Source organism: Oncorhynchus clarkii, chromosome 17 (genome assembly GCF_045791955.1).
Source record: "Oncorhynchus clarkii lewisi isolate Uvic-CL-2024 chromosome 17, UVic_Ocla_1.0, whole genome shotgun sequence".
NCBI classification, from domain to species: Eukaryota; Metazoa; Chordata; class Actinopteri; order Salmoniformes; family Salmonidae; genus Oncorhynchus; species Oncorhynchus clarkii.
Window position 1 is genome coordinate 39,497,251 of NC_092163.1, and position 27,420 is coordinate 39,524,670.

Consider the following 27,420-nt stretch of genomic DNA (forward strand, 5'->3'; position numbering starts at 1 on the left):
CTAGGTGCTCTATTTTTAAAGTGACCAGTGATTCCATGTCTACGTACTTAGAGCAGCAGCCTCTAAGGTGCAGGGTTGAGTAACTGGGTGGTAGCCGGCTACTGATGGCTATTTAACAGTCTGATGGCCTTGAGATAGAAGCAATTTTTCAGTCTCTCGGTCCCAGCTTTGATGCATCTGTACTGACATCGCCTTCTGGATGGTAGTGGGGTGAACAGGCCATGGCTTGCATGGTTGATGTCCTTTTTGGCCTTCCTGTGACATCGGGTGCTGTAGGTGTCCTGAAGGGCAGGCAGTGTGCCCCCGGTGATGCGTTGGGCAGACTACACCACCCTCTGGAGAGCCCTGTGGTTGCGGGCGGTGCAGTTGCAACCAGGCAGTGATACAACCCGACAGACAGCATGCTCTCAATTGTGCATCTGTAAAAGTCTGTGAGGGTCTTAGGGGCCAAGCCAAATTTCTTCAGCCTCCTGAGGTGTGGGTGGACTATTTCAGATTGTCAATGATGTGTACGCCGAGGAACTTGAAACTTTTCACCTTCTCCACTGCAGTCCTGCCTATGTGGATAGGGACGTGCTCCCTCTGCTGTCTCCTGAAGTCCACAATAAGCTTCTTTGTTTTGTTGAAGTTGAGGGAGAGGTCATTTTCCTGGCACCACTCTGCCAGGGACCTCACCTCCTCCCTGTAGGCCATCTCGTCATTGTTGGTAATCAGGCCTATAATTGTTGTGTCATCTGCAAACTTGATGATTGAGTTGGAGGCTTGCTTGGCCACGCAGTCATGGGTGAACAGGGAGTAAGGAGGGGGCTGAGCATGCACCCTTGTGGGGCCCCTGTGTTGAGAATCAACGTAGTGGAGGTGTTGTTTCTGAAGAAATGTGGCACCTTCATTCAGCACTGAAAATTGTATCATTATTCTGACTCATTCTACAACAGTTATGGTGCATTTCTATACAGGATTTACCCCAGTGTTTTACCTAAAAATACCTTTCTGTTTCCATTTGGGGGCCGGCACCCCGTCTCACTTGAGGCCAAAGCCAGGCAGGCCACTTATACTTTTCAGCTGTCATTTACATAAAAATGGTTCACAGTGAACTTTAACACCTTTTCACAAAGCAACTGTTCAGTATGAGATTATGCAGAAGTTGTTGTTGATTCTGCTCTTCACAAGTTCTCTCTGTCAGTGCTATGAAAACACAATTTCCCTTGTATCCTATACAATAGTGTAACACTGGTGTTACAGTCGAAAATAAGCCTTGGGCTATTCAATTGATGTTGACATGGTGTTTAGGAAGATGTTTTGTTAAAAGCTATACATATCAGACGTAACCCAAAGTTTGAAAGGCTTGAAAATGATCAGATCAATGACAATTTACATATTTTCATAAAAACCCTTTATTGCATATTTTATGTTGTGAAACTCTTGTTTCTCATTCCAAATGAAAAGGGGCTCTCCTTATAGATCAGAACATGACGATTCTGGATCTACTTTCAGTTCCTGAGCCCCGGTGTGGAAACACCCCTCGTTGACGGGTGGTAGGCACTCTTCCACATCTTAGTCTTTATTTCACACAGCGACAGACCTGGCGGACACTGGCAGCGAAACAACGACACGAACTCCCACAATACTTTTGGAATTTAACCCGCTTTATTTCAAATTCAATAGTTAAGAGGCAAATATGGCGACTGAAATCATGGAAATGAACGGACATGCCGACGAAGAGGTACGTTTTTTTTGTGTGAGATCACCATTGCACATACCCTCAGTGACAGACAGTCTGTTCGATTACAGCCAAAAGCTGTTTTGTGTTTTTTTTTTAGTGAGTCTCTTATAGAACGTCTGATCATTTCGTTGCCTGAGTACTTCAGTCTTAAAGACAGTGTAATCGTGTACATTAACAGCACCTACCTTCTCCACTAGGTGGATGACAATAGAGGTGTCATTCTGGAGATTTAAGGGCATGTTTGTCCGAGTGGGTAAAGATGTTTCTGGCATAAGGGACAGAGGCTTCTAGCTTAGATATATGTCTTCACAAAGCAGCCTTTGGTACCCATCCAGCACTGGATCAATAGGCCCAGGAGGAATGAACGTAGATGGAGCCCTAAACACACTGTGCGTGGGGACAGGGTTGCAATCTCTAAAGAACAGTTTCAGATGTAATGTACATATAAGCAGTTGAAACACATTGCAGTTGCGCGTCCTGATATTCAGGCTGATTTGTTCCTATATGTATATTTTCTGTAAATAGATCACAAACAAAAGTTTATTGCACCTTACTGGTCGCCTACTTGTGTTCTTTCTCCAATAAAAAAAAAGAACATTATTTGCACAATAGACACTAAGAAATATCAAAATGTTTGAAAAATAGCATTCGCACATGGAGGCTGCTTCAATTTATTTAAATAAATGGATTTTCAAATATATTCCATTCTCCTTTCTCTTGTGGGGGCAGTGAATATTACAATATTGGATAAAGTTTTTACACTATTCATGGATATCTCTTACCCACATAGCCTGTCCTAAACAAAGCTTGACCACTTTTTAGGCCTATTTCAAAAACCATTGTCACGTGAACCTTGGGACAATAGGTCAGGGTTTCTACTACAAGGCCTACAGCTAATCAAATAAACTCATTCATTCTAGTCCAAAGCACACCTGTTGAGGATTAGGCGTGAGACCATATTTTTTTTTTAACCAGGCAAGTCAGTTAAGAACAAATTCTTATTTACAATGACGGCCTACTCCGGCCAAACTTGGATGACGCTGGGCCAATTGTGCGCCACCAGATGGGACTCCTAATCACGGCCGGATGTGATACAGCCTGGATTACAACCATGGACTGTAGTGACGTCTCTTGCAGTGAGATGCAGTGTCTTAGACCGCTGCGAGAGCCACAACATGCACCCTGCCCTGACTTAGACTACCGACAGCAGGGGGAATTCCTTATTGCATGCAACTTGGACAACACATGATTTTATGTTGCCTAGTGACCAACCTTCAAATAATGTGTGTTTGAAAACCCAAATGAGGAAAAGTATCACTTTCACTGTTCAACCAAGGATTTGATCCAACAATGTTGGGTAGCTAGAAGATGGCAATAACGAGATGTATCAATTGTTTATAAAATCAACAAAACTGTGATGCATTATAACTCAGTTATAACCGAAACATGGTTAGAGGAAGTCTAACAGTCTAACAGCTGAAGAGTGTTCAATGTAAAAAATAAATAACAAAATAAAAGTGTTGAATCTACATGATACAATGAAGACAGCAAATTTACACTCTATATTATTGAGTTGATGTAAGGTGCTGTTTTGGATTTTTTTTTTTACTTGAATAAATTGTTTGAATTAACACATATAAAGAAAGTCCAGGGAATCAATAATGGCCATAAAAAATGTGTTGGATTTACTGATAATATGATTAAATATGAGTTGATGTAACACAAATAATTAGAAAAAACAAAAATACTAGTGTTTCATACATTTAATGTTTAACATTGTTTCATGTATTTGATGATTTTCAAATGTAACCCACTTTGTTGAGCACAGTGATGAAAACCACCAGCAGTAACTGATTTTCCACTGGTGTGCCTTAAAGTTTAATCAGAGGGTATCCAGGGAACATGTGTTTGTGAACAGATACTAAGGGGGAAACCACCTAAGTTTTCAGTCACAGCGTAAACTCCTGTTACACAACACCAAGAGGTCATAACCATGAGGATTAAAGCAGCAGAATTCCCCAAGTCCCCACTGGTTTAGTGGCAGCTGCTGTCCGGTAAACGGATGTCACCATAGTCAAGAACTGGCAGGAAAGTTGACCGCACAACCCGTTTCGTTCTGTTCATGGAAGCAAGATTTTTTTAAAGACAACTTTAAATCAGAGTTTTTTCACTAGCTCAAGTTTTTGAAATGTTAGATCTTTATCAATCCAAAACACCGAGATATTTATAGGCGGGAACCCGCTCGATAAGAGAGGCATCCAACGAGTGAATATGTAGCCCCCCTGAGAAACGTTCCCATGAATTAGAGAACAGCATATTAAGTATGTTTTAAATCAACCAGGGATTTCCATAATGCAACCAATTCAGATTGCAGCTCCAACATTGCACCGACTGTTGACCAGGCTATGGCATACATAACCGTTTTGTCTGCATACAGATGAATATTGCACGATTTAATACATAAGTCTAATATTATTTACATAAATAGTAAAGAGAACAGTTCCCAATACCAACCTCAGCGGTACCCCTTTTATAATATTGAGGAAACCAGACTTGGCACCATCAGAAAGCACACAGTGTCCTGATAGCTTTTAAAACCCATTTGCAAGACCTATTTCAGACTGTGCACCCTTATTTCTGGACTATATTGTTTATGACCTAGGTAATTTCACACCTCATCTATAACATAGTGGCTGAAACAGTGCTATGCGCAACACAAAGGAGGTGTCCAGTCTGAGACCGCTCTGCTCTGTGAGCAAAGTGACATCATGGCCTGGTATTCTGGATATCATTGACATTTGGGCCATGATGACTCGGTTACTCAGAAAAGTCCTGACTGAACTCCCTTGAAAACCTTGTGATCGTCACACTTTGTTGTTGTTTTTTTACCCATCAGTGTTGATCAAAAACCTGTGGCTTAGGCTCATTGTCGAGTCTAATTGTTCAGTTAAAAGCAACACGAAAAGAGCCCACATGTGAAGCTCACAGTCAAACAACAACAGTTGTTCAGTGGATGTACTACCGGTGTATAAACAAGGGCAGAGAAGAAAAAATAAATAGAAGAGCTAAAAGGAACACCCATCTCTACATGAGTAACAACACTGACTAGTCAGCAGTGTCTGTTCAGACCTACAATGATCTATCTGATACTCAACAATCCCGCAGAAGAAGGGTTTCTGCCGTCACAGGGAATTACGTGACATGTATTGTATCTCAGCGTGTTATAACACTCTGGACATCAGAGGTAGAGGTGAGTCCCTCCTCAGCCCGAGAGAGAGGGAGTGGGACAGATAACCAGACCAAACGGACAACAAAGAAGGAAGACGAGGGGAGGTAATGGACTATGAGAAACGGAATTTGAGGAAGTTCACCCTTTTCAGTAGGCCTATTTCTAGAACATCGCCATGAACACAGCAGTATGTGAAACTAGCCCCCGGAAGGGCATGCAGAGAAATGGGCAACAAGATCGAGTGAGAAAAATGGCACACGCAAAACAGGGCCGTAGAAGGGAACGATAGAGAGAATGGAATAAACAAAAGAAAGAAAGATGAGTGCAGGAATTTGAGGGTGATAAGGCAGTGAGGGAAAGCAGGCTGCTTCTCAGAGATAACTAACTGTCCAGTCATCGCTAGCCTTGGTCACAAGGAGACTTTTCCCCTCTGTGGGCTTTGTGTGTTTTCAGAGGTGGCGAGAGGCATGTGGATGTGGGCTTCTCTGTTTTACTCTGCCCTTTAACCCACACAAAAACCTGGGTAATGTTTGGGTTAGGGGCCCACTTTTCCAATGGCGTAACAATGTAATTACATCACCGTACAGTCATGCCCTCCCTATGCCTTTCTGAATTAGTGGAGAAAGTAAAGCAACATAAAGCCGAGGAAAACTGGCTCACAGCTGGAGCGGGCATTCTGAACGACTTGAAATAAATGCAAACTTTCGGGAAGCTGAGACAGGGCAAGATATATAGACACGGTCATTTGTTTGACCACTGAGGCAGACAGCATGACGTCAGTTCTGCTGTAATGGATTCCTGGGGTTTACTCTGTTGGTAAACATGTGTCATGAGTGGCACTCATTAGACCGGCCTTGCTTCTCTCCTCTCCACTCCTCACTGCTGTACTACACAATGTTATTACCATAGTATAGTAGCACATACTTTAGGAGAAGAGTTCCTCAGTCCTCCTCATTTGATAACGTTGCAATATTCTGACATTTAATAGTCATTGTCATGCTATTGATTATACGACAATTACAGTTCCTTCATACAATTAACAATTACAACTGTTACTGAACAGTATTCACTACTGCTCTACAATACACTCAAGTAGTACATGTTCAGTAAACACACACACACACACAAAACATGCTTCCGCATCACTTAAGACACAATGACACACCTCTCTGCTTTCTACATTCATATTATCCAACTTCCTCTTGGTTGACAGCTACAGTAGTTACACCCTGGTTGGAAGGAAATTGCAGAGGAGTCATGGCACTAGACCTCTTGTCCTTTCTAGCAGTTATCTGTGCACAGAGAGCCGTGACAATGGCCATTTCCCACAAATGAACAGCAGTCCCTGTAGAAATCGCCAGAATTCCCCTCCCGCTAAACATTTTTTCACTTGGTCATTATGGGGTGGGTGAGAAACATGTGCATGGTCACACTTCCTGTTAAAAGTCCCACAACACTTTCCTTTCCCACAAACCACAGCAGAGCAACTGCAGAAATCACTAGAATTCTCCCATATTTCCCCATCGAAACAAATGTCATTTGTCACATGCTTCGTAAACAACAGGTGTAGACTAACAGTGAAATGTTTACTTACTAGTCCTTTTCCAACAATGTAGAGTTAAGGATAACATTTTTTTTTGTAAAAAATAGAAAGTGACACAAGGATTAAATACACAGTGAATAAAGAATACCAATAAGAGTAAAAAAGAACATGGCTATATACAGGGAGTACCAGGCAATAACATGGCTATATACAGGGAGTACCAGGCAATAACATGGCTATATACAGGGAGTACCAGGCAATAACATGGCTATATACAGGGAGTACCAGGCAATAACATGGCTATATACAGGGAGTACTAGGCAATAACATGGCTATATACAGGGAGTACCAGGCAATAACATGGCTATATACAGGGAGTTCCCGGGCAATAACATGGCTATATACAGGGAGTACTAGGCAATAACATGGCTATATACAGGGAGTACCAGGCAATAACATGGCTATATACAGGGAGTACCAGGCAATAACATGGCTATATACAGGGAGTACCAGGCAATAACATGGCTATATACAGGGAGTACCAGGCAATAACATGGCTATATACAGGGAGTACCAGGTAACAACATGGCTATATACAGGGAGTACCAGGCAATAACATGGCTATATACAGGGAGTACCAGGCAATAACATGGCTATATACAGGGAGTACCAGGCAATAACATGGCTATATACAGGGAGTACCGGGCAATAACATGGCTATATACAGGGAGTACTAGGCAATAACATGGCTATATACAGGGAGTACCAGGCAATAACATGGCTATATACAGGGAGTACCAGGCAATAACATGGCTATATACAGGGAGTACCAGGCAATAACATGGCTATATCCAGGGAGTACCAGGCAATAACATGGCTATATACAGGGAGTACCAGGTAACAACATGGCTATATACAGGGAGTACCAGGCAATAACATGGCTATATACAGGGAGTACCAGGCAATAACATGGCTATAAACAGGGAGTACCGGGCAATAACATGGCTATATCCAGGGAGTACCGGGCAATAACATGGCTATATACAGGTAGTACCGGGTAATAACATGGCTATATCCAGGGAGTACCGGGCAATAACATGGCTATATCCAGGGAGTACCGGGCAATAACATGGCTATATACAGGGAGTACCAGGTTATAACATGGCTATTTACAAGGAGTACCAGGTAATAACATGGCTATATACATGTTAAATCAGTTAAATTTAGTATGTGTTCATATAATCTAGCTTTCTACTAAGTCCTAACAGTGATGTGCCAGTGTTAAATCTCTGTATATCTATGTTGTACTGACGTCAGTCTCCTGTGTTCAGGTTCCCGGGGCTTGGTCTGCTGTCGCTATCGATAGTGCACTGATGTTAGCCTCTGTGTTCAGGTGTGTTATCGGTCTCTGTCTATGTTGTACTGACGTTAAGTCTCTCTATGTCCAGGAGCCGCGTCAAGGCCCCCGGAATCGGAGGCAGGCAGACCAGCCTATAAACATGAACCGGTATGCTAATAAGAAGAGCGCAGCAGAGAGCATGCTGGACGTGGCGTTACTCATGGCCAACGCCTCCCAGCTGAAGGCCGTCCTGGAGCAGGGTCCAGACTTCACCTTCTACACCCCCCTCATCACCTTCATCTCCATATCCCTCATCCTGCAGATCACCGTGGGCGTCCTGCTCATCTTCATTGGTGGGTCTCAGTTCTGTTCAACTTTATTTATCCCCTCAGAGGCCATTAAGAAAGTCGTAGTCACTCCCGTCTGGCTCAAACCAGCAAAGTCCTCTTCCTCATACTGACCGCAGTAACCCAATAAGATCTCCTTTCTCCTGAAGAGTGAAGTCATTTAATACCTTCCACAAATCTAAAAGCGTTGGATCGGCGGAGGCATGGGCTAAAAGGAGTTTCCACCATATTTCTTGTTCCAGTCATTTCATTTCAAATCAGTTAAGGGAAATGCACTTTGGGAGGAAGGAGGGATAATTGGGATGTAGCCACAGATTGATGAGGCATGGGGCCAAGAGTCTTTCCTGACCATGTGACCTGACAAACTCCTGACCCTATTGACGAGACATAAACACTTGGTTTACGGTGCCATTGTTTCTCCTCAGCTCCAAGAACAGATAAACTCCCTACATGTTTCTGACCCTACTTTATGTTTGAATGGCTCTCTCTGTTATTGTCTGTGTACCTGGCTATAATGTCCGTATCTTCCCTTGCCAGGGGCTCCCGTTGTGTGGGTGGGAGAGTTAAAGAACGGGACCATTGGAGACAGTGTTTGTATATCCATTGTATTTCTCCTCTCAGTTGGTTCAAATTAGGAATACTCAGTTTAATGTCCTCAGGCAGAATTGCTAACGTTACAGGAGGTGTGCCTCTATTGAGTCAGCATGTGAAAAATGCTTAACTGGGCTTCAACTCTCACAACAACCCCCACAACAACATATTGGCATTCCTTTCTAGTAAGGCATATAATTAATGTCCTAAATAACCATTCACCTGAGTGTAGGAAATGTAAAATGCCGTATCTTCATATCACATGGTTCAAGAATGATTAGCTAAACATGACGGCACTGGATATTTGATGGTTCAAAAGCCAGGCGTCAGTCTGATTATTTAAAAGTGCATCAAGCCTAGTGGTTATAGCACAGTAACCCGAAAGGTTGTTGGATCGAATCCCGAGCTGACAAGGTAAACATCTGTCGTTCTGCCCCTGAGCAAGGCAGTTAACCCACCGCTCCCCGAAGACGTGGATGTCGATTAAGGCAGCCCCCTGCACCTCTCTGATTCAGAGTGTCCCCCCCTTTCCCTTTCCTTCCTACAGGAAGGCAGGATCAGAAATGACTGGACAGGTGAATACCACCATGTGGTGGAGCCCTTGAGTTCACTTGTCCAATATTGTCTACTCAGTGATTACGTCAAGGGGAAGAGGAAGAATGCACTTTTAGGGAATTCAAACAGGGCCCCAGTCTTAGAAACAACTTTTGACATAGCTCCCTCTGTTGGTTGCTTTCTATGAGCTGAGGATATGCTTGGAGCCACTAAGCTAATCCGTAACATGTTTGTGTTCTTCTCTTGTTCTGCAGTGAAGTGGAACCTGAACGATGAGAGCACCCACTTCAAGCTGAACATTATGGAGAACATCGCCACAGCACTCATCTTCATCATCGTTGTAGTCAACGTCTTTATTACGGCCTTTGGTGTCCAAAAGCCCAATCAAAACTCTTAACTGCCCTCACTCCTTACCCCTGGTCATTAGTTACTACAGTTATACAGGCATTATCCTGGTGTCATATGCACAATACACACATAATATGCCAACGTGTACCCTTGGTTGAAATCCTCAAATAAGTGTTTGGTAATCAGTGTCAAATTGTGAGGTTACTTGAGTTGAATAAATATATGTATTGTACACGGACTTACAGTTAGAATGCACAAAGGTGAATCTTAAAGTAAATGTTTTATACCGGAATGCCATAGCTGCACGAACCAAATCACTGCTACTTTACAAGCAAGAGAGGTTGACGGATCCAGTATTCCATCAGATTCTCCGTGACACCAAAGACAATGGATCGATTCGTTATACAGGATTCCCCCTGGCCTTTCATACACGCGGCCAGTCACAATCTGGTTGACCCTACTTCATGACGATCCTGTCACACTTCATATTTCGCTATTACTTGTGTGAACAATGCATTGTTCAAATGACCAACAGTGTTCATGTGTTGCCTTTATAAATATGTACATATCAGGGTTATTTTAGATCCATTTGATATACACACACGCACACAGCTCAGTGGTGAGTTTTAGCATGTGAATCTTCAGACAGATGTTAATTCAGCAAGATGTTGAGGCCTTACCTTTACTCTTCTTTCAGTCACCACACAGAGACAGAAAGACAGACAGAGAGCCGATCATTTGAAGTATTTTATTAGGCCTATGTGGTCTAAAAGGGAAAAACGATACAATCACGAGGATCCACTTTTATAGACAACATACCGACGCATAGACAGCGCAACGAGCAAACAAAACATCCCTCGCAATATCAAATGGAATCACATGGGTCTTTTACTGAACTTTTTGTTGAAAACAAATATTTGAATGGGAAGAGAGAGACTGTCACTGGCAAACAAATAGCAAAATCTACTCATTTGAAGGGGTGTCCACATACACTAAAGTATCTCATATCTAAGAGCTGCTGTCATGGTAACATTGTTCTAGAAATACTCAAGCTGTACAGACCCAGCTGCTGTGTTTTTTAGCCCATTGATTTTGTTGTAATGTTTGAGTCACTCAGCTATCAAATGAACACACACAAGATACGGCAAAATGTGTAGAATGTAGGAAATTAGCTTTTAAATGCCTCTCAAAAATATCGCCCTCCATGGCCGCCATTTTAAAGCTCATTTCCTACATATTCTGTGTGTTCATGTTGAGTCTAGTTTATTTTTACAGGGACAGTGCACATTAATTAATGTTCTCAGTAAAAGTGCCGGTTTTAGCCAGCCGGCTAATTTTCAACCACAGTCCCTGGGCAGGCTTGCCGAGTGTATAGAATTGCAGGAAATGTGCTTTAAACCTGCTAAATGTTCTCTCCGCCAACAAGAGGGGTGTGAAGAGTTTGTGAACCACTGATCTAGCGTTGCAAAATGTTGGTAATTTGTGGATTTTTACCCAAAATTCTCATGTTAAGTTACTTGAATTTTACAACCGGACATTCAGACTTTGCCTGCTGCCTTATATGTGATCTCAGATCTATGCAACGTACAGAATGTACCATCACAATTTATGTGTAAAAAAAATATATATATAATATTTCATGCCATGTTTAGACCTTAAGCTTTGCCAATATATATATTTTTTAATGATTGAAGGCATTTTCTATTTTTTTTAAATGAAGGACCAAATCATATTTTAGCCCCACTTTTAATGCACTTTGTTGTTTGATGCACTGTATGCAGTAGAAAACTGTACTATTCTGAAATGAAGTTTGTAAATGAAAACTAACAATTTGTCCAGATATTGTTTTGTATTGTCCACGCGTAGAAAGGCTTGAAAACAGTAAATAGTGAAAAGTCATAGAATTATATAAATCATAATGATGGCATTTGTGAGAATGAGGCAGTTAAGAGAATGTGGGGTGAAGCCTAACTTCCACTAATACCACTTAGCTGTGCATTGATGTCCATTTGACTTAAATGGGAGTCAGGATTTTCTCCTCACAGAGTAGATGGAGCTGTGACAACAGTCTCATATGTCTACACACTGAATATATATCAGGTAGGCTACATGCGTATCTAATAGTATACTTTCCCCTACTATAAAACATTATAGCCGTTATAATCCACTTCCCCCATGAACAATATTTCCCGTACCAAACAAAGCACAGATTAAAGCAAGTTAGCGAACAATGGCTTCACACTGTGTTAGAGAGAACTTTGAAAACACTTAATAACATTAGAGAAAAGTGAGAGAGAAACAGACCGAGGTGAAACACGGCTGAGACCTGAAGTGTAGTACTTTGCATTGGCTTTTCAGTGGGCATAAAAACAAAATGAACACTTTCAAAAACAGTAACTAAGTACTATTGTCACTCAAAAAGAGTGTAAACAACCGCTATAATGTGATAGTTCTAGTGAACATGTTACAATTGCTCTGATATGGTTGGGTCACACATTAATCTAGCTACAAGCATAGTGGACCTGGATTGATCAAATGGAAAGGCATCATGTGGTAGACATTTAATCCAAGACAAAACACCGGACGAACAACATGTTGTAGCTCAGTTGGTAGAGCGTGTGGCTCAGTTGGTAGAGCATGGCACTTGCAAGGCCAGGGTTGTGGGTTTGATTCCCACAGGGGACCAGTATGAAATGTATACACTCACTACTGTAAGGGTGTCTGCTAAAAAAATATATATATCATTCATGTTTTCCAGTTATTGATCCTCCCTGATAACAGAGATTATATTACAATTCAAATTGCAATAAAACGTAGTGCTTGGTTGGTTTCCTTCAGTAAGCTAAGTAAACAAATAAACATCCTATTTGATAAAAACCCTCATTTGCCGTTTGATGTTTCCTAACGTCAATCTCCTGAGCATACTGCAAGTAGTACAACACATTCAGTAGGAAAGGTTCATTTAAAGTGAGTCTGGTTTATTGGTTTCTGTACACGGTGCCCAAACCACACCAAAAGAACAACGGAAGGAGGCTGGCTCTTGACAAGATGCTGTTCAGTAACAGAGCATTAGTGTGATAATAGTCCCTTTCACCAGAGAAGACACATGTCTAATATCTAACCATTATGAAGACAATGAAAGTTTATAAGAAAACCAGTTGCTATATGACAAATTGTCCAAAAAAACACTCAAGATTCCTAAAGCCAAAAGACTGCTATATACAGTATGTACAAAGTTATAATCCCCTGGCTTTTCACACCACTGAGACAAACTGAACTGAGCCAAACCAAGCTGTAATCAACTGGCCCAGTTACTCATCGACCACAGTTGCTGTAACCAGCACAGTTTGGTTCAGGTTGGCATGGTAATGTGAAAAGGGTATTTGTGTAGTGTGTTATGCATGTCCGGAAACACCTTTGGAGTGCTTGTTTTGCTGTGGTAGTGGAGACACACAGACTACTTCCTGATGGGGTCTTCAGCGTACCATATGAGAACCTCTCTGGCTCGTCGGCCCAGTCCAAGAGCAGCCATGCCAAGAGCCCCGCTTCCCCCTGTTACTTTGGCCTCTGTAGGACAACACATGGACGGTTTACACTTTGTTTTATTCCCTAACAACTAAGCATGATAAGACTGACAACTTCAACCTAAAGGAAACAGAATAGGTGTACACGATTTGGTCTGTGCGCTACGGAATAGCCTGCCCCGTCAAGTAAGAGGGCAGACACCATGGAGGTTTTTGAGGGGCAGACACCATGGAGGTTTTTGAGGGGCAGACACCATGGAGGTTTTTGAGGGGCAGACACCATGGAGGTTTTTGAGGGGCAGACACCATGGAGGTTTTTGTGGGGCAGACACCATGGAGGTTTTTGAGGGGCAGACACCATGGAGGTTTTTGAGGGGCAGACACCATGGAGGTTTTTGAGGGGCAGACACCATGGAGGTTTTTGTGGGGCAGACACCATGGAGGTTTTTGTGGGGCAGACACCATGGAGGTTTTTGAGGGGCAGACACCATGGAGGTTTTTGAGGGGCAGACACCATGGAGGTTTTTGAGGGGCAGACACCATGGAGGTTTTTGAGGGGCAGACACCATGGAGGTTTTTGAGGGGCAGACACCATGGAGGTTTTTGTGTGTCTTTTATTCATCCCGTTCACCGCCTCTTGTTTGTTACACTTCAAAGTGGGTTGCGATTTTTAAATACCCTTTAAAATCAAGTTCGATATGGAGCTTGATTTGTGGCACAACATGAAGATGCAATGTTAAGCTTAGCTTGGTTTCAAAAGAATCCGTTTAGGAGTACAGAAAAGCCATACAACATAATGACTTCTGTTTTTTCTGTGGGGAAAGAAAGAAAAAATGGGACTTATTGTACTCACCGCCATAGTAATACAGTAGAGCCATCCCCACCGCAACACCAAAACAACTCAGGAAGAACAGAGGACCTAGAGAGAGAGAACAGGAGACTGTGAGAAATAAAGGTATGTACAGCACGTGTCTACAGTACGCGTGTTTGTATGTGTGACAGAGTTTCAGCTTTCTGTGTGTATGCTTACCTCGGTCGTTCAGCACATATCTCGGCTGGGTGGGTGAGGCTGTAATCGTGAACGGGTCTACAGAATCTGGGAAAGGGATTACATTTATGCAGGTTTTTAGATGCAAATATACCATCCGTAGTGTACAGAAAAAGACTAAAACATTTTCATGTGAATAATAAGGAGAGCAAATCTAAGCTCTCCATTGACTGACTGTCGGGGCGGAGGGACTAACCTCTGAGGCGGAGGCGTGTTGGTAGGCTGAAGTACACCTCTTCCATATGCAGGTGAAGCGCCCGGTAGAACTCCCGGCAGGCCTCTTCACCTTTCCCCTGCAGGTGAGCCAGGAGCTCGGCCAGTCGGACGCAGGTGGGCACATCAAGGTCCCTAAACTGGATCGTCATATCATATTCAAAATTCCAGATACAGTGGGGCAAAAAAGTATTTAGTCAGCCACCAATTGTGCTTGTTCTCCCACTTAAAAAGATGAGAGAGGCCTGTAATTTTCATCATAGGTACACTTCAACTATGACAGACAAAATGAGAAAAAAAATCCAGAAAATCACATTGTAGGATTTTTAATGAATTTATTTGCAAATTATGGTGGAAAATAAGTATTTGGTCATTTACAAACAAGCAAGATTTCTGGCTCTCACAGACCTGCAACTTCTTATTCAAGAGGCTCCTCTGTCCTCCACTCGTTACCTGTATTAATGGCACTTGTTTGAACTTGTTATCAATATAAAAGACACCTGTCCACAACCTCAAACAGTCACACTCCAAACTCCACTATGGCCAAGACCAAAGTGCTGTCAAAGGACACCAGAAACAAAATTGTAGACCTGCACCAGGCTGGGAAGACTGAATCTGCAATAGGTAAGCAGCTTGGTTTGAAGAAATCAACTGTGGGAGCAATTATTAGGAAATGGAAAACATACAAGACCACTGATAATCTCCCTCGATCTGGGGCTCCACGCAAGATCTCACCCCGTGGGGTCAAAATGATCACAAGAACGGTGAGCAAAAATCCCAGAACCACACGGGGGGACCTAGTGAATGACCTGCAGAGAGCTGGGACCAAAGTAACAAAGCCTACCATCAGTAACACACTACGCCGCCAGGGACTCAAATCCTGCAGTGCCAGACGTGTCCCCCTGCTTAAGCTAGTACATGTCCAGGCCCATCTGAAGTTTGCTAGAGAGCATTTGGATGATCCAGAAAAGGATTGGGAGAATGTCATATGGTCAGATGAAACCAAAATATAACTTTTTGGTAAAACCTCAACTCGTCGTGTTTGGAGGACAAAGAATGCTGAGTTGCATCCAAAGAACTCCATACCTACTGTGAAGCATGGTGGTGGAAACATCATGCTTTGGGGCTGTTTTTCTGAAAAGGGACCAGGACGACTGATCCATGTAAAGGAAAGAATGAATGGGGCCATGTATCGTGAGATTTTGAGTAAAAACCTCCTTCCATCAGCAAGGGCATTGAAGATGAAACGTGGCTTGGTCTTTCAGCATGACAATGATCCCAAACACACCGCCCGGGCAACGAAGGAGTGGCTTCGTAAGAGCCATTTCAAGGTCAGGGAGTGGCCTAGCCAGTCTCCAGATCTCAACCCCATAGAAAATCTTTGGAGGGAGTTGAAAGTCTGTGTTACCCAGCAACAGCCCCAAAACATCACTGCTCTAGAGGAGATCTGCATGGAGGAATGGGCCAAAATACCAGCAACAGTGTGTGAACCTTGTGAAGACTTACAGAAAACGTTTGACCTCTGTCATTGCCAACAAAGGGTATATAACAAAGTATTGAGATAAACTTTTGTTATTGACCAAATACTTATTTTCCACCATAATTTGCAAATAAATTCATTAAAAATCCTACAATGTGATTTTCTGGATTTTTTTTCTCATTTTGTCTGTCATAGTTGAAGTGTACCTATGATAAAAATTACAGGCCTCATCTTTTTAAGTGGGAGAACTTGCACAATTGGTGTCTGACTAAATACTTTTTTGCCCCACTGTATGTGTGTAGAATACCTCTCTCTCTGAATGTAAGTGATTACCTTTGGAATCCAGAAACGAATGTCCTGTGCACGCTAGCCTGTTACTCAATTTGACATTTTTTTGTTACAGTTGGCCACGAGGTGCAACCATTTGACTAACTGCACGTTCTAGAACTAAATTCATGTTCAAGTGGTCTGTTCAACAGAGTCTGGAAATGGAACGGATGCTTAGATTGAGTTAAAATCCTGTAGATGTAACAAAGTGCTGCTTGAAACCACAGCTGCCTGAACAAGCAGTCATTCGCTACATTTCAGTAGGACACATCTCTTAGAGCAAAGAGCTCTGCGTGTGGAAGTTACAAATGACCTTGGGTCAAACAAATTTGTCCAGAGGAAGTTACTCACTTTGGTGGCCTCCTTGTCTGTGAGGATCTGTGGGTAGATCCTGTTGAGCTGCAGGATGAGCTTATCCACTAGTTCTGTGTCCAGTCGACGGTCTGTCCTGAGAAACCGACTGTCCTCCAATAGCTGGTCATGGAAACTGTCTGACAGTCACGTGGGAACGAATCACAACATGATTAAAATGGCAAATGATTAGCACCGAACACAGTTCATATTAGGTCCAGGATAAGGAAGGATTCACTTGCTGATAATGAGGATATGTCAACAAACAAACGAGGGAAGCGAAATCTCAAAACAGGCTAAAAATATGCATGAATTTGAAAGTTTTTAAAGAATAGGAAAGCTATGCCAGGAGGTCGACCTCAACATTGCTCGTCCTAAAATAGCCAAGTGCATGTAGTAACTCTAGGGTGAAATACATACGCATGATGCCTCACTGGCACCACCTACAGATTGCTAGAAATTAATTCAACAAATTGTCTGAAGAGGCAAGTATAGGCTACCGAAGACGATCAGGTGCCAGCGTAGTTACAGTTACGCGAGATGTGTGATAACTATGTTGCAGGTGGTTTCTACAAAAACCACAGAAAAGTCAGAAAGACATTAATTAAATCCATGTTTTGTACATCCTGAGGAGGTTCCTTGCCATCCTAACTGCCGCACATCTAGCATTTCCCAGAGTCTTTTCAGGAACTGGTCGGTTCTATGCGACACAGCCGTGGCCACTGGTAGAAGTACACGACAGTGCGTAACACTTTGCGACGAAAACAAAGATCTACATACATGCAAGAGACATTTCTCACTTGATACAAAACATGGATTTTATTAAGATCTTTCCGAATTTTCTCTTGTTTTTGTAGAACCACAGGCAACTTGACATATATATGGCAGCGTTTTGCATAAGCTAAGCTGTAGGGTAAATCCATTTGAATTCAATCACTTTTTCACAGCACCCCTTTTGATTTGAACACTTGCTGACAGGTGTATAAAATCGAGCACACAGCCATGCCATCTCCATAGACAAACATTGGCAGTAGAATGGCCCGTTCCGAAGAGCTCAGTGACTTTAACTGTGGCACCGTCATAGGATGCCACCTTTCCAACAAGTCAGTTTGTCAAACTTCTGACCTGCTAGAGCTGCCCCAGTTAACTGTAAGTGCTGTTATTGTAATGTGGAAACGTCTAGGAGCAACAACGGTTCAGCCGCGAAGTGGTAGGCCACACAAGCTCACAGAATGGGCCCGCCAAGTACTGAAGCATGTAGCGCGTAAAAATTGTCTGTCTTCGGTTGCAACACTCACTACCGAGTTCCAAACTGCCCCTGGAAGCAACGTCAGCACAGTAACTGTTGGTCGTGAGCTTCATGAAATGGGTTTCCATGGCAGAGCAGCCACACACAAGCCTAAGATCACCATGTGCAATGCCAAGCATTGGCTGAAGTGGTATAAAGCTCGCAGCCATTGCACTCTGGAGCAGTGGAAGCAGTTCGATGGACGAATTGGGGTTTGGTGGATGCCAGAAGAACACTACCTGCATGAATACATGGTGCCAACTATAAAGTTTGGTGGAGGAGGAATAATGGTCTGGGGCTGTTTTCATGGTTCATTCTAGGCCCCTTAGTTCCAGTGAAGGGAAATCTTAATGCTACAGCATACATTCTAGACAATTTCTGTGCCTCCAACTTTGAGGCAACAGTTTCAGGAAGGCCCTTTCCTGTTTCAGCATGACAATGCCCCCTGTGCACAAAGCGAGGTCACTACAGAAATGGCTTGTTGAGATCGGTGTGGAACAACTTGACTGGCTTGCACAGAGCCCTGACCTCAACCCCGTCAGACACCTTTGGGATGAATTGGAATGCCAACTGCAAGCCAGGCCCAACATCTGTGTCTGACCTCACTAATGCGCGTGGGTGAAAAGAAGCAACTCTCCGCACCAATGTTCCAATGTTTAGTGGAAAGCCTTCCTGGTAGAGTGGAGGCTGTTATAGCATCAAAGGGGGACCAACTCCATATTATTGCCCATGATTTTGGAATGAGATGTTCGACGAGAATGTGTCTACATACTTTTGGCCATGTAGTGTATTTGCCCATTGTAGAAATACTCGGAAAGTGACTTTTTGGAAATGAATGCCAAATCTTTCAAGAGATATATGTGTTCAAAGTTTACACATTTTGGATACCCCACCATACTATGAGACACTGGAAAATATGAATGGTTGAGATTGATATGATTTAAAAGCTTAGATGTCAAACTATTTAATCATTTATGGAGATGTTTAAGTATATAATGACGTTTGTTTTTTTCCTTTGTCAATTACCTAAAAATGCGTGAAGTCCTATTGTTTCATGTATGCATGTTGTAGCTTAGTCCCTAGTTTACGTGAGACAGAACATGCTCTTGAATATAGCGTGGGTGTCATGTTTTGGCTGATAAAATGTACTAATATAAGAATAAAATAAAAAATGTTTACAAAAAGATAGGAGGTCCACACATGAGAGAATATTGACTTAAATGGGAATATCTGTTGTTTTAAATTATACTGTCAATCCTCCATAGGAAACCTTTTGAAATCATACAAATATATATAATAGAATGGACATAACCATTTAAGTTGAGATGCGATGGTGGGTGGGCCTGCAGTCATCTTTGTAGTATTATTAATTAGATACAATTTCAATTCAATTTAAATGTCAATGGTGTGTGTACCAGCTAAATTGCAGTGGTCTGAAGTAGAAGTCCACCGATTATGATTTTTCAACGCCGATACCGATTATTGGATGACCAAAAAAGCCGATACCGATTAATCGGCCGATTTTTAAGAACTATTTGTAATAATGACAATTACAACAATACTGAAATGAACACTTATTACAACTTAATATAATACATCAATAAAATCAATTTAGCCTCAAGTAAATAATGAAACATGTTCAATTTGGTTTAAATAATGCAAAAACAAAGTGTTGGAGAAGAAAGTAAAAGTGCAACATGTGCTATGTAAGAAAGCTAACGTTTCAGTTCCTTGCTCAGAACATGAGAACATATGAAAGCTGGTGGTTCCTTTTAACATGAGTCTTCAATATTCCCAGGTAAGAAGTTTTAGGTTGTAGTTATTATAGGAATTATAGGACTATTTCCCTCTATACCATTTGTATCATTAACCTTTGACTATTGGATGTTCTTATAGGCACTTTAGTATTGCCAGTGTAACAGTATAGCTTCCGTCCCGCTAGTTAGCACACGGTAACTAGCTAGCCATTTTACTTCGGTTACACCAGCCTCATCCTGGGAGTTGATAGGCTTGAAGTCATAAACAGCGCAATGCTTGACGCACAACAAAGAGCTGCTGGCAAAACTGTTTGAATGAATGTTTACGTGCCTGCTTCTGCCTACCACCGCTCAGTCGGATGGTTGTATGCTCTGTCAGATTATATGCAACGCAGGACACGCTAGATAATATCTAGTAATATCAGCCATGCATAGTTAACTAGTGATTATGATTGATTGTTTTGTATAAGATAAGTTTAATGCTAGCTAGCAACTTACCTTGGCTTACTGCATTCGCGTAACAGGCAGTCTCCTTGTGGAGTGGAACGAGAGAGAGGCAGGTCATTATTGTGCTGGACTAGTTAACTGTAACGTTGCAAGATTGGATCCCCCTAGCTGACAATGTGAAAATCTGTCATTCTGCCCCTGAACAAACCGTTCCTAGGCCATCATTGAAAATAAGAATGTGTTCTTAACTGACTTGCCTAGTTAAATAAAATGTATAAAAAATAAATCATAATTAAAAAATAAAAATAAGCAAATCGGTGCCCAAAAATACCGATTTCCAATTGTTATGAAAACTTGAAATCGGCCCTAATCGGTCTACCTCTAGTCTGAAGGGACATGGTCAGAATCAATTTCTATGATTGAAATGACACCCACGCTGTATTCAAGAGCACGTTGTCTCTCAACCGATGGCGGGCACAACACAGAAACCGCAGATGATGTGAAATAGTGTCTAAGCTACAACATATGCGCATATTTAAATCGGAGTTTACACGTTTTTAGGTAATTGACGTTCAAGATTTAAGACCATTTTTATATAAACATTTTTGACAGCATTGTTTGTAACATTTGATATTATATCAAACTCAAACGTTTATATTTTCCAGTGATGAAGACATGGTTGTCTCATGTATGGTGGGATAGGCATATGCAAAATGTGTCAACTTTGAGCACATTTATCTTTTGTCATTGATGTCCAAAAAGTCACTTTCTGACCACTTCTTCAATGGGCAAACACATGTATGGAAAGTTGTTTAAAACAAAGGGGATGCTATCAAAAAGTGATTGAATTACAATGGATTTCGGAACAGATCCAATTTTACTTGGCTTTGGGGATGGTTGTTTTTTTGGGCTCTTTTACATTCACTCTTTTGCAGGTGTTACTATATAATTAATTCCACCCTAGACACATTTCTTCGTCCGCTTGCATGCACCTCTCCTATAATATCAAGGTGTTTTTGTCCTTCCCTTGCGCACTACGATTTTCCGTGTGCTAACTTTTACTATACCACAAGTTACTATTGCCTACCAGTCTAACGGCCTACCCTGCCCTTAATCCCCCGTTCATAGTGACAACAGTGGTAGGTGGATCATTTGTCCAGATCAGTAATAGGCTAACTAGCAAGTATACCACACATAAACACATCCAAAGCTGCATACATTTTAAATATGAATCGACAAGAACAAATAGGAATAGCTGATAGGCAGGGGAGCGGCAAGGTGCATCATGGCTCATGAAAGAAAAGTGAAGACATTACACAGCTCAAAAATCTCCACTATTGATCTTGTTTCGGGACAATAGAATTATGCTACCTATACTAGCCTACAACAGCACAATTTCAAGGAATAATTGCGTCATTGTTTTCAAGTGAGTGCAACATTCTAGCCTACAGTGAAAATGTCATTTGACCAAGGGCGCAAAAGCCCTATGATTTGAATGTTTCCTTCGATTTGGATCAGTTGTGGGTCTACTCTCAACAGTTTATAAAGCTCTGCATCTTCTCCAATCTAAACGTATATTCCTCCCGCACCTAGAACCTTCAATATAGCCAAAATAGTTATAATTTAACTTATTTTCTTTAAAAATGTATTATATTTTATATGTGGCATAAACACAACCAGTCAAAATGTTGTAACATTATTAGGCTACTTCAAAAGTCTCCTGTAGGCATTCCCACGTCCGTCCAAATAGAATTCCAGCAGCCTCAAAATGGCTTGACATTCAACAGGTTTCCAACCTTTGTATGCGAGTAAATTGTCTAATAAAAAATGGCACCACATTATGGGAAAGCATGCAGTTTATTAGGAAACGAAATAAATGGTGATGCACTCCACAGGATAGTGAAAGTCCACCGTGATGAGTTTGATGCTCCTTTCAATATCAAGAGTCTTATTCTGGTGACATGATTATCGATGCTTGGCTGCCATTTGACAAATAAAAATAATCTCGCACTTTTGTCCATAATAATATATCCTAAGCGCACGTGCCAATACCAGTGGCCACATGCTCTATAACCAAGCAACATTTTGTGACAAAACCATCAGTACATATCAATGCAATCTCGGTCACATTTAAAATTATTTGTGTATATATGTTTTTTTTTACTGACAATTAAATCAACCAATCCAAACCGTGCAAAAGCAATACGATTAATGGAAAGAGACATATGTTAGAATACACCAAAAAGTTGAATAACATTCAGAGATTGTCAAGCCAAGCCTTCGATACTGGGTATGCCTACAAGGTAGGGAGGGACGTGTTTGTTTGTCGAGACTGACAGTCTATTTATTGTGGTGTTGAAAACGCAAACCATGTCAGTATATTTTGCTAATTGGTTGTGTGGTGCATTGGCACAGAAACACTTTGGTGGAAAATTCGTTGCATATATTTTATATAATGAATTATAAGGCATCAAAATGTTGAAAATCTGATTTTCCCCTTCGCTGATCATTGCAAGCGGCTCTGATCGTGAAGTAATGAAAAAGGCAGGGAGAGAGAGCTCTCCAAAAAAAATCATGTTGGATTCCAATACAAATATCCCATTAGAATCCAATAGAAAATTGTATTCGATTTTGGAAACTATCCTATATGATAGAGTGCATTCGGAAAGAATTCAGACCCATCGACCTTTTCAACATTTAGTTACGTTACAGCCTTATTTAAAAATGTATACTTTCTTCAATCTAAACACAATACCCCACAATGCCATAGTTATCACATATCTCGCACAAACTGTATAGCTACACTAGGCAGGTTTCCATTGACCCAGGTTTTTTCGACAAAACCAGTGTTGCAAGAAACACGTCATGGAAACGGCAGATAGGAGTCATTTGCTAAAGATCGACATTTTTAATCGTTTGTCAGGGGCCGATTTTTCTTTTGTCGAACTTTCGTTATTGCGAAAAATTGAGATAAGGTGTTTTTCGAATTAATGATTATTGCCTAATCATTTAAGATAGTCTGCTGCTTGCAACATAGTATTTTTCAACCATAAAATGTATGTTTCTTTGCAGGACAAGGATTGTCCTGACTTCCAAGAATGCCGGAATTGCTTCCCCTTGCTTTTCTGGCAGGTTTCACCGTGTCCAATTATTTCAGATCTACAGGAGTGCACGTTTCACCATGGCATGAACCGCGGTTATACGTTGGCACATGAGAATTATTAGTATATGGAAAATATTTGTAAATTATTGTATTCTATCCATGGGAGTTTTCGCTGTCTCCGAGACATGAAAACAGATAGATGGGAGGGCATATAGACTATCGCCAATTTATTAATTCGCAATTTCCCTAAATGGGCAAAGTAAACACTTCAACCACTACATTTTTATTCGACACCACGTCTCAGCGAAATATTATAAAACGGTAGGTGTGACGTCATGACGTCCAGATGTTTTATCGACACGAGATAGTTAGATGGCAACGCACTCTAGCAGGCAATTGTCGCATCTATTTTCTATACGAACTTTCTAACAAATCAAATCACTGGACAAGTTAACGGAAACAGACTGCCGAAAAATATCAAATGTGTCAGTAGCTATACAATTGTCTCTTCAGACAATTTGTTGAATTCAGCTCGGTCTGCCTGCGTAATTGCTAGTAAAGTATCTGTCCAAAACTTCTCGCGCTGTAAGTGGCATTGGCTTACAGTATATGGGATGTGTTACAATGTGGCAACGGGTAGTAGAATACAGCAACTGGTGATGTCGTGTTACAGTAGGTCAAAGGCGGGCACGAGGTGTAGCCTAACATCGGAAACTATGCTGCTTGAAATAGACGTAGCTGTCGGGAGCACTACACTTTGCAAAAGGTTAGGCTATCAAGCTCTGTTAGCCCGACAGAAAACAGAAGTTGAAAGTGCCATAGCCACCATAAACTATCGAAAAGACAGACGGGGTTCTTAATTGTTCAAGCGCAGCGACAATATGTGTGTGTGTAAATGACAAAACACACATATCCATGGCAAAACAAACAAGAAACACAGCAGTACTATAGTTTAAGAAGTCGCCTACAAACCTCCCATTGTGTGGAGTCCCTTCTTTCCTTTGAGTGGCCCCTCCCTCTTCGAGACCATTATCACCACAGCACTGCAGGGAGTGGTTATAACTTTCCCGGAAATGCCTGATACATTGCATCTTATTTTAGACCGACAGCAGTACATTGAATAGTAACTATGAAGTAGCCTACAGTATCAATGTCATTTATTTTATTGAATGTTGAATTAACATACATATTATCTAAGTTTTACTGAAAGGAATTTGTTAGAATTTGATGTCGTTTGATTTACAGTAGGCCTCAATTTCCATAATTGACTAATTCTAGGAATATGCTATTATGGCACCAACAAAAAAAGACAAATGCATGTTGGTAAACTTCCTAAATTGATACAGACTATTTTACAGGGAGACAGAATGACCGAAGCAGAAATAGGATCAATATACATGTTTTAATAACCTCAACAACACAACATTAAGTCTGAAGTTAAGTTTATACTATTAAGCATGCACCTTGCCAGTGCAACATCATCACCACCACCACCACCACATAGGTAAGTAGGCTACTGGCTTCTATTGAGCATTCCACTGCTTAGACGTTGCCAGATCTTACCTATCAGCTAACCACATCATTATGTTATAGCAATCTGTCAGTCGATGACATGGCATGCAACCATTGGTTGATGCATGCAACGAACCAAGCAGTGGAATGCGACCACCATCTCCACCCAAAGTCCCTTGAAGAAAACATGGAAAATGACATCAACATGGTATCAATATGCCACTAATCATAATCCACATTATTGACAATACGAACATACATGACATTGTTTAAAATAAATACAAACAACTTATTTAGTACAAAGATAAACTCAAATTGGATCAAGATTGTGAGTAAGTAGTAAAACATAACAATAGCATCAGCAAACAGACAGCATTTCTATACCATATATCCATATTGATACTGTGTTTAAATTGCACTTGTAAAAAAAAAAAAAAAAGAGAAAAAAGTCATAAACATAACTTTTATTGCATCAACAAAGCTGTGAATTAAATGGCACTGCAGAAGTGTTGATGACTTTACCTCTTCTGTTTGCTGAAGTCACAACAACTCTATTAGAGGACATAAAAAGGGCGAATAAAATTGCATTAAAACAGACAAAGAAATTATCCTCCATACGTGTCAATTCTATATTGACATTGCCTGACCTTTGCCACACACACTAGAGTATAAGTAAGTATGTGCATTAGTAATCTCTCAATCAGCCACTGTTGTAAATGCCTCGAGCCACTAACTCGGCAGCCAAAGTTAACAGTTATGGTATCAAAACGTTTAAAATACGTTTTTTCTTTATAATAATAAATCATAATAACAGCCCCTAAATTTGCAATTCTGCACATTTGGAGGATCACAGAATCACTTCAAAGAATTCACCACAGTTCCTCAATCTGTAATGACTGGGGTCAAAACCTCTCACCCAAATTCCTTCTCAAAGACATTGAAAACATTAAAAACTAAATCTAGCTTCTCTTTTGTGGACAGAAAGGCACTACTAGTCAAAACTAAGACCAGAAGATAGAAGAATAAGGTGCCAAAAAGCCTTCTTGAACATTATAAAAATTGGCCAGGCGGTCATTGTAAAGAATAATTTGTTTTTAATTGACTCGCCTGGATAAATAAAGGTTAAATAAAACATCTAAATACATGTGACAAGATTTAAAACAAAAGAGAGAAAGGACTCATTCCAATCAAGATTTCTTACATTAGCCTAGAAGTCCCACTGAATATTGACCCTCGGGAAAACTGTAGCAAGTCACTTTAGTTCCTATGACTTTCCTGCCTCTGATCTTTCTCTACAAATAAATATAAATCAACACAGGTTTGCTCTCCATGGAAATTCTATTATGAATGCTCCAATTATCAACAATTATTAAATGCAACAAAAAGCTTATGAACACCTCACACGTTCACTGAGTTACAACAAGCAAACAAAGATAAATAAATACATTAAAATGGCGCAGTCATCCGGGTAGCCGATTAAACTCAACTCCATGATTTACGATGGAGTTGAGCGGCGACTATCACATCAAATGATTTCAGCACCCAAAACATAGCCCGCAATTACACGCGACAGTGGGTTTTTATGTGACTTCGGCGCTCCAGTTCGCCAACACTAGACACCACTCGACTCCATCGTAAATCGTGGAGTTGAGTTGGAGTCGGCTGTAGTCGGGGGAAAGACACAAGAGTTATAATAGTATAGAGGTGGACAATGTGGAGTGAGTGACTGGATCACAAATGAGGATCAAACTGTCGGTCATATCCATAGAAATAGACCTCTATTGGTCATCATACCGAGGAGACTTTCTTGTTTCCTGTAGCCGCACAGAGGGACCAAACCCCTGGGGGTTTCACGTGTGTCTGTAGGGGCCTGGAGCATATGTGTGTGTGTGTGTCAGAGGACGTGAGCAGAGTGGAGCTGAAGTGGAGCGTGCTTCATTTGGCTGGAGCGTGGAGCGAATTTCTAAAACGTTGGAGCGTCGACCTTCTATCCTGCTTCAATTGGGCATGCTCTGGCCAGCATTTCCCTCACTATGTTCTTTTAATTATGCTTATTCTGTTGTATTTATTTAGCCTACCCCATCACTAAAGCAAAGAGATGTTGATATGAGTACAGTGTCACAAAAGTAGATGGGGTGTTTGTTCAATGATCCTTTTTAAACACAAAATGAATGGAGTGAATTTGGAGTGGCAGAAGACTACTCCGTGAGCAATGAGTGGGATCTCTGACCGCTCAACTCCGCTCACATACTCTGGTGTGTGTTTGCACTCAGAAATCAAAAGTCCTCGCATTACAGCAGTGTGTGTCTCTGACATGGGTCTCAGGCCACAGGGGGGGGGTACTGAAGTAATCATCGGCAACTGTCAACCTTTGAAGGGGACACTGGGTTTGATTGAATTACTGTAAAATGGAGAGAAAATTAAATAACATTAAAATCTGAGAGTTTGATTATCATTTGGTCAGTCTTCATTTGATACAATCTAAATTGATGAAATCATTACCTGCGTTAGTTGCATGGTAAGGTGGGGGAGTCAGTGGGGTTAGGATGGTAAGGGTTAGTCGTGCACAGTGGAGTCTTGGCTGACCATGATGCAACTGGCTGCAGGAAGCAGAAGACTCACAAGTATGGTCCTCAACGTGCAGGTTAGGGATGATCATGAGTTATGAGGTAAATATAAGTTACACCAGCATACA

At 41.3% G+C, this 27,420-nt stretch overlaps 3 protein-coding genes across 3 annotated transcripts in view; 1 reads left to right on the forward strand and 2 right to left on the reverse strand.

Annotated features, from left to right (window-relative positions):
* The first annotated feature begins 1,503 nt into the window (after nt 1–1,503).
* Nucleotides 1,504–11,502, forward strand: LOC139370812 (ninjurin 1). Its single transcript, XM_071110594.1, has 3 exons — nt 1,504–1,723; nt 7,944–8,187; nt 9,582–11,502. Exons 1-3 carry the CDS (start codon nt 1,679–1,681, stop codon nt 9,722–9,724), a joined length of 432 nt encoding a protein of 143 aa, XP_070966695.1. The 5' UTR covers nt 1,504–1,678; the 3' UTR covers nt 9,725–11,502.
* Nucleotides 10,410–24,252, reverse strand: LOC139370811 (caspase recruitment domain-containing protein 19-like). Its single transcript, XM_071110593.1, has 6 exons — nt 24,186–24,252; nt 16,619–16,758; nt 14,444–14,600; nt 14,230–14,295; nt 14,053–14,118; nt 10,410–13,242 (listed from the first exon to the last, which is right to left on the reverse strand). Exons 1-6 carry the CDS (start codon nt 24,241–24,243, stop codon nt 13,133–13,135), a joined length of 597 nt encoding a protein of 198 aa, XP_070966694.1. The 5' UTR covers nt 24,244–24,252; the 3' UTR covers nt 10,410–13,132.
* Nucleotides 24,253–24,596: 344 nt separating this feature from the next.
* Nucleotides 24,597–27,420, reverse strand: part of LOC139370796 (protein bicaudal D homolog 2-like) — a 48,396-nt gene continuing 45,572 nt past the window's right edge. Inside the window, exon 8 of the mRNA XM_071110568.1 lies at nt 24,597–27,126. Coding sequence (XP_070966669.1) covers nt 27,124–27,126 — 3 coding nt within the window. The 3' untranslated portion in view covers nt 24,597–27,123. The remainder of the gene's footprint in view (nt 27,127–27,420) is intronic.

Excerpts from the sequence above, each read along its gene's own strand:
- LOC139370811 (XM_071110593.1), bottom strand. The coding sequence starts at position 24,243 with ATGGTCTCGAAGAGGGAGGGGCCACTCAAAGGAAAGAAGGGACTCCAC. Across the intron at positions 14,601-16,618 it reads CAGACAAGGAGGCCACCAAA|TTTAGGGACCTTGATGTGCC; the intron begins GTGAGTAACTTC and ends ATGACGATCCAG. Across the intron at positions 13,243-14,052 it reads TCTACTGTATTACTATGGCG|AGGCCAAAGTAACAGGGGGA; the intron begins GTGAGTACAATA and ends GTTGTCCTACAG.
- LOC139370812 (XM_071110594.1), top strand. The coding sequence starts at position 1,679 with ATGGCGACTGAAATCATGGAAATGAACGGACATGCCGACGAAGAG. Across the intron at positions 1,724-7,943 it reads ACGGACATGCCGACGAAGAG|GAGCCGCGTCAAGGCCCCCG; the intron begins GTACGTTTTTTT and ends CTCTATGTCCAG. Across the intron at positions 8,188-9,581 it reads CGTCCTGCTCATCTTCATTG|TGAAGTGGAACCTGAACGAT; the intron begins GTGGGTCTCAGT and ends CTTGTTCTGCAG.